Source organism: Sebastes fasciatus, chromosome 5 (assembly GCF_043250625.1).
Source record: "Sebastes fasciatus isolate fSebFas1 chromosome 5, fSebFas1.pri, whole genome shotgun sequence".
In the NCBI taxonomy this organism is placed as follows: domain Eukaryota; kingdom Metazoa; phylum Chordata; class Actinopteri; order Perciformes; family Sebastidae; genus Sebastes; species Sebastes fasciatus.
In genome coordinates this window covers 30298001-30310880 of record NC_133799.1, presented here as the reverse complement: position 1 = coordinate 30310880, position 12880 = coordinate 30298001, and the positions used below count along the sequence as shown (strand labels likewise).

Here is a 12880-nt window from a genome sequence, read left to right as displayed (position 1 = left end):
CATTAATAACTCAGGAACCACTGTACGTAATTGAATAACAAATGTTTCCCATGATTGTCTATCACTGTGTGTATTTTGATGCAGGCCCACTTAAAGATAAGCAAATGTTTAAACCTGTATAACCTGGAGGAGTGTGCAGCTTTGGTGAAGGACTGAGCGCTGAGTGCTTTCGACCCTTCGCTGGTCAAATTGGCCTTTTTTCCACTTTAATTGGCTCGATTTAAAGATCTGTATAAGACTTAAACATAAGGTGATGAGACCTGCAGGAACATTAATCTTCTGCTGTCTGACATAGTAAATGTTGAAGGTGGAAGAGCAGGTCTCTCCAGTGAAACGGGGGCTTGTTGCTGAATCACTTCACACAACTCTCACTCATAGTTCACATACCAAGCACTCACATACCAACATATATTTCAGTTAGATGTTTTGCACACTCCAGTATGTATGTTCAAAGAGTTATAGGTCACGGTAGGTATTGCTTCTGGCCATACTGGCTATGAAGTGGAGGGATAGTAACACAAAGTAAAAGCAAAGTTGTACACATATGGCTAGAAAGTGAATCGTTTACTCACCACAGGATTATTCTGTGGGTTCACACCTACAACATGGATTAGTCCACAGGTGTGGCTCTTCATGTTAAAGGTGTAACATAGCCTAGTGCACACAGTCAGATATGGGCCTGCAGTATTTTAAGTATCCAGTAGTCAGTTTGTTAAGGTTCCCTCACTGATAAAAACACATTTTATGGTGTGTTAGTTTCAGGGGTTATACCCCAACAGTCGGGCAGTTTGTTACCTCTGACCTCAGTCCGGTCCACTCTGGGCTCACTGAAGTTTTGCTTCTCTGAGTTCAAGAATAAATGAACAAACAGTAGAGACTGAGTCAGAGAGTCTGACCAGCAGACTGTCTTTCTGTCACCATCAAGCAGTTAGATTATTTTGCAAGCCTTAAAATGTGATAAACTCTATAAACAGAGTTAGTGGGAAGAATGTACCATGGATGTGTTAAGAAAGGAGTTATGGTTCTCTAAGAACACACCATGAATGTATGATAAGAACTGGATACCAGGCCCCAGTTCAATTCAATTTGTTTTTATATAGCGTCAAATCATAACAGAAGTTATCTCGAGATGCATACGACAAAAAGTTTTCTAGCTTCCAGGTTTACTTCAGGGGTTTTGCGGTCCATTGAATGTGCTCAGTAGTGGTTCTCCTGCTGGCCCCGCCCGCGAGCAACCCGCTCGGCACAAATACTTTACATAGATTTGACATCACATATTTTTAAATCGCTTTCCTCGGCTCAAGGAAAGTTTTACAAATATAAAATAGAAAGAGTCGTAATTGACATTGTTGCAGTGCGTCTATTTTACTCTGCTGGTCTATGGGGAAAATGCTCTTTGGTGGTCTAACGGTCCCTCTGTCTCTAGAGCTGCGTCCGCTCTCTTCCCGGCGAGCTGCGACCACACTTTACAGCCCCACTGACATGTGTTCTGTTGTCACCATAGCGACTAACAACAATTGCCATTTTCTGTTGTAAATGACCATGGGAAACAGTTCAATGTCCATTCTACTCCTATTCTATTTCTATGCTCGGGACACACAACACGCCAATTAAGATCTAGATATGTTTTGGGTGTCTGGTTCAGTTTGTATTGAGAGTCAGGAGTTAAGATGATGCTAATTGTTTTGTCTTCTGATCCCATTTCTGCTGGTTTTTCTTATTAAGATTATTCTAAACACGTTTTGATATTTACAACTAAAAATCTGGACCGTTGACGTCGTGCAGTGGGAGGTGATATCTGAAACTGTCTGGAAACGGCAGAAAGTGGCGTGGTGTGCAGCGAGTGAGAATGTGTTCTTGTCTCATCTGAACTCTTGAACTTGTTTCTTTCTCTGCACAGATTGCAGCATAAATTAACAAGACCAACTGTTTTTGATGGATGCCCGTTTACAGTTTGGTGCTCGGACATGCTAGAATATGTGTTCTCCTGGGAGTAAGGATCGTAATCTACCTGTCGCTCGCCTCGGTGTGTGTGTTTTTTTATGCATTTGGGATGAGCTGGTAGGTCCAGACAAGGCGGCTGAGCAACATCCATCATAATTAATTGTCACTATCTTGGAACAAAACATCCAGTTCTTCGTCACGCGTGCACGGTGTTGCTTAGAGGCTGGAACGCCCTTCACTAATGAGACAAGAAAACTCCCATATCTGACTCCAACTGTGAGCTTAATATCACCAATATATAATCAGTCTGTGGTTAACATGGCTCCACCTTTATCACCGTAGTAACCACATTAATGTGTCAGTTGCTGTTGTGTGTGTGTGTGTGTGTGTATATGAGTATATTTAGAGGTGATGTCTGCCTGCTGTGGTTAATTTGCTCCGAATGACCCAATTACGTTGCTTTTATGACACTTTACTCTGTGTCTGTTTTGCTTTATATAATGTCTTTACAATGTGCGTTTGGCGCTTTGCACAATATTCCATTTTAATGAGCCAGGGGACAGCAAATGAGAAGCAGGCAGATGGCTTATGCTGGCTCATTTACAGTCATGCTGATTAATAAGGACAAAAACAAAGCAGTAATAATTGTGAGTAATCTGTGATTATTTTAATGAATAATTGATTGTTTTGTTTATAAAATATCAAATTGTCTGAGCCCAAACTGTTTTCTTAGGGACTGTAGGAAAGTTATTAGGGGTGGGGCGGAGGGTTGGACCATAGGTTTCACTTTTTAAAAAAGCAACACGCTCCTCAGCATTTTTAGAATTGTCTTCAAACCCTCCCCTTGACCTAGAAAAAACAAAACAAAACCCTCCACCCAACAAGTCAACAGTTAAAAACAGGCACCCCCATCAAGTAATTTTGCTAGAGCTGTCAGAGTTAACGTGATAATAACGCGTTAATTCGCAAATTTGTTGTAACGCCACTAATTTCTTTAATGCATTAATGCAACTTGTGATTTTAAGGTTGTAGCGGGCTCAGTTTTAAAGTTAGAGCAAAGATACTAGTATCATATGAAACTAGGAATCCCTTGGTACCAACCATGTCATACTAACTTGTCACGAATGCGGCTAAATAACACACCAAACATATGCTACATTTTGGCGAGGAAAAACGGGTATGGCCATTTTCAAAGGGAGTCCCTTGACCTCTGACCTCAAGATATGTGAATGTAAATGGGTTCTATGGGTACCCACGAGTCTCCCCTTTACAGACATGCCCCCATTATGATAATCACATTCAGTGATTTATGATTTGAGCATATTTTTTATGCTAAATGCAGTACCTGTGAGGGTTTCTGGACACTATCTGTCATTGTTTTGTGTTGTTAATTGATTTCCAATAATAAATATATACATACATTTGCATAAAGCAATCATATTTGCCCACTCCCATGTTGATAAAAGTATTAAATACCTGCTAAATCTCCCTTTTAAGGTACATTTTGAACAGATAAAAAATGTATAAAAGATGAAAAGATTAATTGTGGTTAACTATGGACAATCATGCGATTGATTGCGATTAAATTTTTATCCATAAATTGCAGTGGAAAACTAAAATAAAACATGATTCTGGGGTGAGAATGCCCCTCAAGAAAGTCAGACCACCCTCCCTCCTTTTTTCTGTATAATTTTCACTAAGAAGTTCTTGTTTTGTCTGAACAGCATTGACTAAAGCCAAAGTTATATGCTTTTCTATATGAAACTCCTCACCTTTAAGAAGCCATAATCAGCAGATCTTCTATTTTAACTTTTTAAAGGCCGTCTGATTTGTCTGAATATTTCATCCCTCTTCCGACCACTTCTCTGTGTTTGCATAACCACTTAACCTGAAAAAAGGGAATAGATTAAACAAACAAACAGCGGCTGGAGGTATTTTGCATAAACGAGCGATCAGATCTGGGCCGACGTCACCGCCATTCAAATCAACTCAGCAGCAGCGTGAACCAAGATGAACTCGGAGGAGGAAGAATCGCTGAAGAAGAAGTTCCTCCTCCACACTGAGATTCTGCTGCAGCTCCTCAGATTGCAGAGAATGAGTCGATTATAACAGAAAACGTATGTGTCTCTCAGCTGGCAGCAGGAGCACGCCAAGCCTCTGAAGGACTCAACCAGCTGACAAATGAAATAGATTTTCAGTACAGAATCCTCTCAGGGTTTGGACCTGCAGAGCAGGAACAGTAAAACTTCTCTATTGAGAGTTTGTGATCCTCCCTGAGCGACTCACAGCTTCTACTTTATTGGAAAAAGGTTAACCTCCGACCTGACTGGATGCTGTTGTGCAGAAGTAGGATAGCAGGCTGCACTGAGAGTTACATAAACAGAGTCTGTCCTTTCTCAGTGTATTAGCTGCCATACATTCTTCACAGTTCATCATTGCGAGTTACTCTTTCAAGTGATAGAACTTTCTCTGATGTCTAGCTGCTAGAAATCCTGTTTGCGTCACCCAAAGCATGTTGACACCTGAAGACGTTTTACCTCAAAATATGCTCAGAATGTCTCTTCAACATGGTTCTTCTGTCCCTGAAACTCACCCAGTCCTCTGTTCGCTCATATACAGATATTCACTTTCTGTTGAAAATCTGTGGACATGCAGGTAAAAAACTTGGGAAATTTCAAATTGAGTAAAACATTTATTTCATAAACTGTCCCAGAACTCTGACATGTATGCCATTTAGTGAGTAGCCTCACTTATATTGACAATAACAACACATGACATGCCTACCTGAGACTCAAAAGGTCAAAGGGTTAAATTAGACCAGTGGTTCCCAACCGGTTTTGGCTTGTGACCCTTTAAAACAAACTTGTGACTCCTCGTCACAGGTTGTACAAGTTTATAAAGCTGCAATGATTTATCGATTAGTTGCCAGCTATAATATTAATCGCCAAAAATTTTGATAATGGATTAATTGGTTTGAGCCATTTTTTAAGAAAAAAAAGTGAATATTCTCTGATTACAGCTTCCCAAATGTGAATATTTTCAGGTTTCTTTACTCCTCTATGACAGAATAATGAATATCTTTTGAGTTGTGGGCAAAACAAGACATTTGAGGACTTCATCTTGGGCTTTGAGACATTTTCTGACACTTTATAGACCAAACAACTAATCGATTAATCGACAATGAAAATAATCGTTAGTTGCAGCCCTACAAGTTTATGACCAAAGAGGGATTCTCCTTTTGCAGATTATGTAAATATTTTCGAGGCTGAAGGTCAAACTATCCAGTATCTCACTTTTTTTTTAACTCCCCGTCCACCTTGTTAATCATCATGAAATCTGTCATATTTGTCTTGTGACCCCTAGGGGGGAACCCTTTGAGTGAGATTTGCCTAGATATAAAGTTGACATTTTGTCTTGACAGTGGCACAACGGAGTGTCCAAAATGGAGAGGGTTCATCCTCTGGGAAACTCTTTTTTTGTACTGATGGGGTCACTACAGAAGAGGTCAGGGGGTCAGCAAATCATTTTAATTCTCCCTACAAATATCCACAGAAAATTAGATGAAAATCTGGCCAGTTGTTGTTGTTGTTGCGTCTGATTCTGATCCAGATGAACAGACGGTCAGTGGACATTGGACCTTCTGAAATCACCGTCCACCAATGAAATAGCATCCCTGTGCAGTGTTAGCGGAAACTGCCCATGACTGGGAGCAGGATATCCACTGTGATTAGCTGATCAGTGAGGGTGGGAGAGTGGGTGAGAGAGGAGGTCAGCGGGGACACGAGAGACGGAGCTAACCTTTTACACGCTGCATTGTTTAGGACTGAGGAAAAAACAAGTAGGTCCCCTGAGGTTCTCCGTCCACAGCTCCAAACTGCAGCTGCTGGTGAAGAAACAACCTCTGGCTAACTGTGACCAACAAACCTTTAAAATACCCTTCATTAATCCTTCATTGATTCTTTATTTAGCCCTGAAAACACACCAAACACTTTTCTAAATGTGTGACTAAATGTTTGGTATGGTGGCCAGAAATCTATCTTAAAAAAACACTTTAATTTCAAAGTAATTAATTAATGATTTAAGTGGATTTTAACAGTAAAATTACTTTAACCTTAATTTACACAGTTTGAAATATTTGACATATTAATTATCAATTCAAGGTGTTATTAAAGTTGGGAGTTAGGCTTACATTAGGGCTCTGAAAAGTTTCAAGGATACATTAAGGGATTATTAGTCAGCATTCAGCATTAGGGTTATCCTAATAAATTAATGATAAACTAATGGATTATAATTTATTAATGACATTTTAATGGCTTTTCTGCATCGATTAAGGAGCTTTATAGAGTTAATGACCCTTACAGTATACTGTATGCAATATAATATTACAGCTTCCCCAAATTTGGACCTTAAAACTATCTTAATTAAAAGGTGCAAATTTGAGGGTTTGCCCCAAATGTGAGGTTATTTTGTGGGATATAACATATTAAGGGGTTTTAATGGATTATTTCCGTGGTTAAAGAGATTTTTAAAGGATACAAATTTACCAATATACAAAGTATCATGAAAGTCAATGCTGAATTTTCACGTCCATTGAAAAATTAAGGTATCTTAATGTTTAAGGCCCTTAAAGAGATAATTCATGAAAATACCTATTAATTTATCTATTAATTACCCTCACAAAATCCAATTAAACATATCAGAATATACAACAATGTATTATTGTCCCCTACTACTTCCAATAAATACCTTAATTAAATGTTTCTTAGTGGGGAAATTAGTGGAATTTTAAGGTAGAAATTGAGGGATTGTATCTCTGCACTGTAAGTGAGCCACAGAAACCTCACGTGTATTATCATTTCTCGACTCTTTTATCTGAATTCATCTCTAACCCAGACATGCAGTGTGATGGAGCACCGCAGCTTCTGTTTCCATAGTGACGTGGAGCCGGGTTGTCGTGGCGCCGTGCCATCATCCCTGCTGTAAAACATCCCAGAGAGATAATGACGGAGCACATCGACCCCGACATTTGCACCGACTGTACTGAGAGGGAGACAATAAACAGCAGCCGCATGCTCAGGCATGTTTATCCATTAAGTGGAGGATGTGTCACTGGGAATTACCTCTAATAGTTTGTGGATATTGAGCATTTAAGGCTGCGTAAATACTCATTTAATGTTTTTTATGTGTGTGTCCCGATGATGTGGTTTGCAGCGGCGCAGAGAGGAGACATAATATGGGGAACTTTCTGCAGAGACTTTATTCTTTGTTTTGTTTTTTCCTAAGAAACTGAATCCCTCCGCGTCAGGAGTCTGGCCTGGTTTAAGCAGGAGCAGAGTGAAATCGGAGAGGTTTCTCTTTTCTCAGTAATCATGTGAATATGCTGCCAGCTAGTCGTAGGTTGACAGACCACAGGAGGGACCGAGAAGGGAGCACGAAGTGAAAGGGATCTGGTTGATGTAGTGAGAATGGCCTCGGAGACTTGGACGGAGACACGGAGTCTGATTGGACACTTGTAATCTGGATGGAAGTTACTCACACGATCCAGAGAGACACTAGCGGCAGCCTCAGTGACCTGCGTACAGTATCATGCAGAGATCACCTCGGGTACAGTGTGATATCATCTGGTGTTTGTTATCCAGGCTGGAGGAAGACTCTGGCACGTCTCAGCACCAAGGAAGAGATGGAAAATGAGCGTATAGATGAGCTCAGGTTTTGTTTTTAGAAAGCTCTGTTGTGTGTGTGTGTGTGAAGCTTTTTGGCAAACGCAACGCAGCACAGACGTCCAAAAAGTTTTGAGCAGTTTTGACAAATTCAGTTCCAACTTCTTGTGGTTTGTTTTTAGTTTTCTTTAGTTTTCTTTTTACACAAATGAATCTTAAAGAAATAGTTCAACATATCGGGAATCAGTCTCATGTCTGTGTGTTCAGTACAGAGCTGGAGTTAGCAGGGGGAAACGGGTATTAAAGGGGACATATCATTTTTTGGGGGTTTCTACTAGAACATGTTTACATGCTTTTTTTCTCCTCCTGTCTGTTTGAATGTACCTGTATTCACTCTCTGTCTGAAAAGCTCCGTTTTAGCGCCTGTCTCTTTAAGACCTACTCCAGAAAAAGCCCAATCTGCTCTGATTGGCTTGTGATGAAAAATATGGTGCACCTTTGCAAAGGTAGTTCTCAAGCTGTGGGCGTTATATGCCTGCATGTGACACAAGGGCCTATTGAAAGAGGCTGGGACACGGTTTTGAGCTCTGGGGTTTAACACATGCGCGGTGTGACTGGAGCTGTGGTCGTGCATTGCTATTTGCTCAATTTCGGCGAGTGCAGATCAGATTTTACCGCTCATGTGTTGTACCCCAAAGAAATAACACGTTGATGACGCGTGACATCTCATCTTTTCACCCTCCTTGATGTGACATAGAAAGGGGAGCCTTGGTTGGTAATCACTCCAGATACGCAAATGTATGCACACAAGCACTGAAAACGTTTTTCATGATATGTCCCCTTTAACTGTTCAGTCTAAAAGGTTGAATATAGGGCTATGATTTATTGATTTAATAACCATTTAGAGTAGCCTATAAAATGTCAGATCACGAGTTCTGTGAGCCTTCAGATGTTTAGTTTTGTCTGATCAACGGTCCAAAACTCAAAGACATTCAGGGAGAAAAGCAGCAAATCCTCATATTGGAGAAGCTAAAACCAGAGAATGTTAAATGACTTACTGTAAAGCAGGGGTTCCCAAATTGCTCTCTTTGGAAGAAGTATTATATTTTATCTGTTATTTTATTTATACCTGGGCTGTCCTCGACCGAAGAAATTCTTAGTCGACCAACACTCGACTTGATTTAATCGACAGATCTGTAAAACTGAGTTTCTCCACAAAGAATCCCACAAAAAACTGTTTTTGTGTTTTCCAGAGATGTGATCAAAGTTTCTATAAGTCATGCAGCATGAAATAAAGCATGAACACGACTAATCGACTAAAGAAATCTTAGTTGACTAAGACCAAAACGACCGATTAATCGACTAAGAGGGGACATCGTATATATTTTATACATCTTGTAGTCTTGTAGTGGAAGAGTCTGAGAACAAAGAATTTAATTTCCAACGACTGCTCCACTTTAATTGTTGTGCAAATGAACACTTGACATACTTGAAACTGAAAACGGTGACAATACCGGAGAAACTATTGAATAGTTGGTTCAATTTTATTGAAATAACATTCTCAAGAACCTGAACCATATGTTTCTTTTCATTGGTGTTTCTCATTCGGTTCAGTTTCGTGATAAATGCAAGTTAAACTTTGAGTTTTTACAGACAAAAGACACAAGTCCGTCCTGTTCTAATTCAGAGCAGGATGAACAGCTTTATATTTTGGATTAGATTCATGTGTTTGGCTGTCGTGCCACCCTGAATATTGGTGTTCATTGTTTCCCAAATGATTCATTCAACTGTAACTCTGCTCCACAGTTTCCACCGGGTCACGTGTGACACCAGTTTGTGAATCACAGACTTCAACACTTAAAGGAGTAGTTCACCCAAAAACAATATCAATTGTATATAGTACTCACTTCCCTATGCTCTCTATTAGGGGTGGGAATCACCAGAGGCTTCACAATACGATAATATCATGACACTTAAGTCACGATACAGTGTTATTGCGATTTTAAACATTGCAATAAGTATTGCAATAAGATAAATTGCGACATATTGTGATTTTTTCCTGTTTTATCAACATTGTTTTATCTAATAAGATACAGTTTTCGCTCTGTTCATCTCAGAGTTCACATATCTTGAGGTCAGAGCTCAAGGGAACCCCTTTCAAAGTGTTTCCTTGCCAAAATTTAGCACAACTTTGTAGCATTATTAAGATCAATACTTAACATCAGTGTATCGACACAGTATTGCCATGCAAAATATCACAATACTATGCTGTATCGATTTTTTTCTCCCACCCTTACTCTCTATGGTTTTCGGACGTTTTATAACCTTTTCTGCTGTCTTTCATTCGTCCTTCCTCAAAGTCTGTTTATTAAGCGACAGTGAGATTTGTAGACAGTAGGACAATAGTGCGCTGATGTGGAGTGCAAAGGCAAACATTACGAAACAGATTGTGCCATGAATGAGCTTCTTTGTCGAATCTGGTCTCAAGTGTGGCGTCTTTGTGTTTGAGAAGTCTTCAAACTGGACTTCCTGGTTCCTATTTCATCCTCTACCTGTAACGACACGCCCACGCCAGAGTGGCCTCTTTCTTCTCTGTTAGGCTGAAACCTGACCAGGAATCCGGCTTCAATGCTCGGGCCCAATTTCCCAATAAAACCAGTCAGTGACCGTTGTTTCTTCTTCTTCTCTCTGTGTTCCTGCAGGCCAGGCCGAGACCGAGCTGAAGGAGTTCAGTCCGTACTACAGGAAGCAGTTCTCCGTGGCCCGTTTCTCTGAGGTAGAAGATGATCTGGAGCAGCACAAAGAGAAGATCACACTGCTGCTCAAACAGAGGGTATGTGTCTGAGTGTTCACATCTCTGAGTCAGCATTCACTCTTTAAAATGGGTCTAATGAATCAGAGGTTTGGTTACGGGTTGGCCGGATAACTGCAGCAGTGAGCACATGTGCAGGTGTGACTAACATCTGTGATGTTATCCAGCTGTGTGAGACAGAGAGGAGTCAGTTCATCTAAATTACAGAGACACATTTAGGAGCAGTGTGGAAGCTGTGTTAAAAAGCCAACGGCTGGATGAATTCCCGGGCACGTCCAACTGGTAGGAGACTCCTGGGACAGACCCAGAACACGAAGGTGGGATTATATATCTCATCTGGCTCAAGGCCTCAGGATCCCCCAGGAGGAGCTGGAAAACATTGCCAGGTAGAGGGACATCTGGACTACCTTGCTGCCACCATGAACCGACCCTGGACAAGAGGCAGAAAATGGATTTCAACACTATTTTTCTTTAAGAGCATCAGTGTTGGTTACTTGAGTGCATCATAAGACTTCAACGTCTTTTAGGAATTATGCCTCTCCGAAGATGCATGTGATAGCTGATTGGTTGATTCAACTCCTGTCTGGAGGCAGGTTTCTAACGAGACTAATGTAAATGTACAGCATATAATTATAAAAGAAACAGCCACGCCAACGTATCAGCGTACACACTCACCTTCATGCAGCCCTTCTTGTAGTATTTTGCAGTGCAGCTTTGGTTTTATAGTATGCATCCGGCCACGGCTTTCGCCGGCGCGGGTTGCCCCGTTTGTCCATACATACGTCCGTCCGCCCGACCCGTTCTCATTGACGCAATATCTCAGGAGCGCCTGGAAGGGATTTCTTCAAATTTTGCATAAACGTCCACTTGGACTCAAGGATGAACTGATTAGATGTTGGAGGTCAAAGGTCACTGTGACCTCACAAAGCACAATTTGAGCCATAACTCAAGAATTCATATGCTATATATGACAATTTCACACAAATATCTAATAAGTTAAAATGAAGTGATGACATTTTAGATGTAAACTATAACCTTACTTGGCGGAGGCATACAACCGCTAGGCGGTAATTCTAGTTTGTCCAGGTTTTTGAGGTGTCTGTCTTATTATTGTGCTGCACACAGCATTGAAAGATTACATTTAATATACATTTAAAATTCAACAGCAGCATCTTTTTCCAGAAAAAAAGGTGTTCCTGTTACTCTGGATAAAGGTAGGGTCTGAAGTGTTTATAGCTGTTCCATCACACTTGAAGGCGAGGTGGAAATATGGGGATCACAGCACACAACTCCAGACAGTCTCTTCTTGAAGACATTCATAGTGTTCACATGAAAAGTGACAGAAATAGTGGGTGGCAGTGTCGGATTGTTGGTTACAGATATGGTCAGAAACACTGAATATGAGTTACTTCAAAGAATGAGACGTTCTCCGCAGAGAGAATTCAGAGGACGAAATCAAGGTTTTGTCACATTTCTAGCTGTGTGTTCATTGTGTGTGTTGTGTGCGTGTGTGTTGACCAGGAGGCTCCTGAGGCGGGCGAGGTGCTGTACGAGGAGGGCGTCCTTTTCTTTGACGAAACCAGGAAGTGGAAGGAGAGGTACGTGGTGGTGAGAGCCAACTACTGCCTGGAGTGTCACGACGGCCTGGAGGTGAGCGTGACGGTCTAATGCCAACTCGCCATATTGATCGTATACACACTCCCATACAAAAGCACAGTTTCATCTCTGCTTTTGTTCTGTTCTTTTTCTTTTTTCCTCTGTCTTCTGTCTATCAGACTTTCGTTAAAGGGATTCCTCCGCGCCAGAAGCTGCTGCCTACAGGGGGCACCGTTCTGACCACAGAGGAGAAGTACATGACCATGGTGGACAAGTGCTTCCCCGATGACACCAGTGAGTAAAAGACTTAATAACTCTTGACATGTTTTGTGTATTAAAGAATAGAATAAAACAACACAGAGCATCAATTACTTGTGCAATGTTCTAACGGTCAAGACGGAGCAATATGATTAGTCTATACTGATTCAGTGTTGTGTTTTCATTGCTCCTATCAGCATCAGCTGTACTTTAATTACTGATACATAACATGCTAATATGCTAAAGATAGCCAGTGGTGGAATGTAACTAAGTACATTTACTGTACTTAAGTAGAATTTGTACTTGTACTTTACTCATACAAATAGTTTTATTTATTAGTGGTTATCAATAACAACAAAGACTAAACAAAGTTATTTGTCATATTTTATCCACCTTGCTCTCAAACTTGCGTCACACTGTGCAATACATAAAGTAGTTGGAGTTTCGCCCACATCCTCTAACGCCACCCAGCTAAACTCCTGCTTCCAGGATAATTGAAATGATCGCTTGCACTTCGGCTCATAAACTTTGTCTTTACCCGCCGTCTTTTTCTCGCAAGTGCCCGATCGGTTACTGTGCATGTGCAACTGTCATCAGAGATGAGAAGGAA

General features: G+C 40.8%; 2 protein-coding genes across 2 annotated transcripts in view; one reads left to right on the top strand and one right to left on the bottom strand.

Moving 5' to 3' along the window:
- Positions 1–12880, top strand: part of LOC141768259 (protein Niban 1-like) — a 48112-nt gene that overhangs the window by 14945 nt on the left and 20287 nt on the right. The window contains exons 2-4 of the mRNA XM_074636379.1: positions 10307–10437; positions 11938–12066; positions 12192–12306. Coding sequence (XP_074492480.1) covers positions 10307–10437; positions 11938–12066; positions 12192–12306 — 375 coding nt within the window. The remainder of the gene's footprint in view (positions 1–10306; positions 10438–11937; positions 12067–12191; positions 12307–12880) is intronic.
- orc1 (origin recognition complex, subunit 1) overlaps positions 1–12880 on the bottom strand; it is a 303843-nt gene that overhangs the window by 289912 nt on the left and 1051 nt on the right. The window lies entirely within an intron of this gene.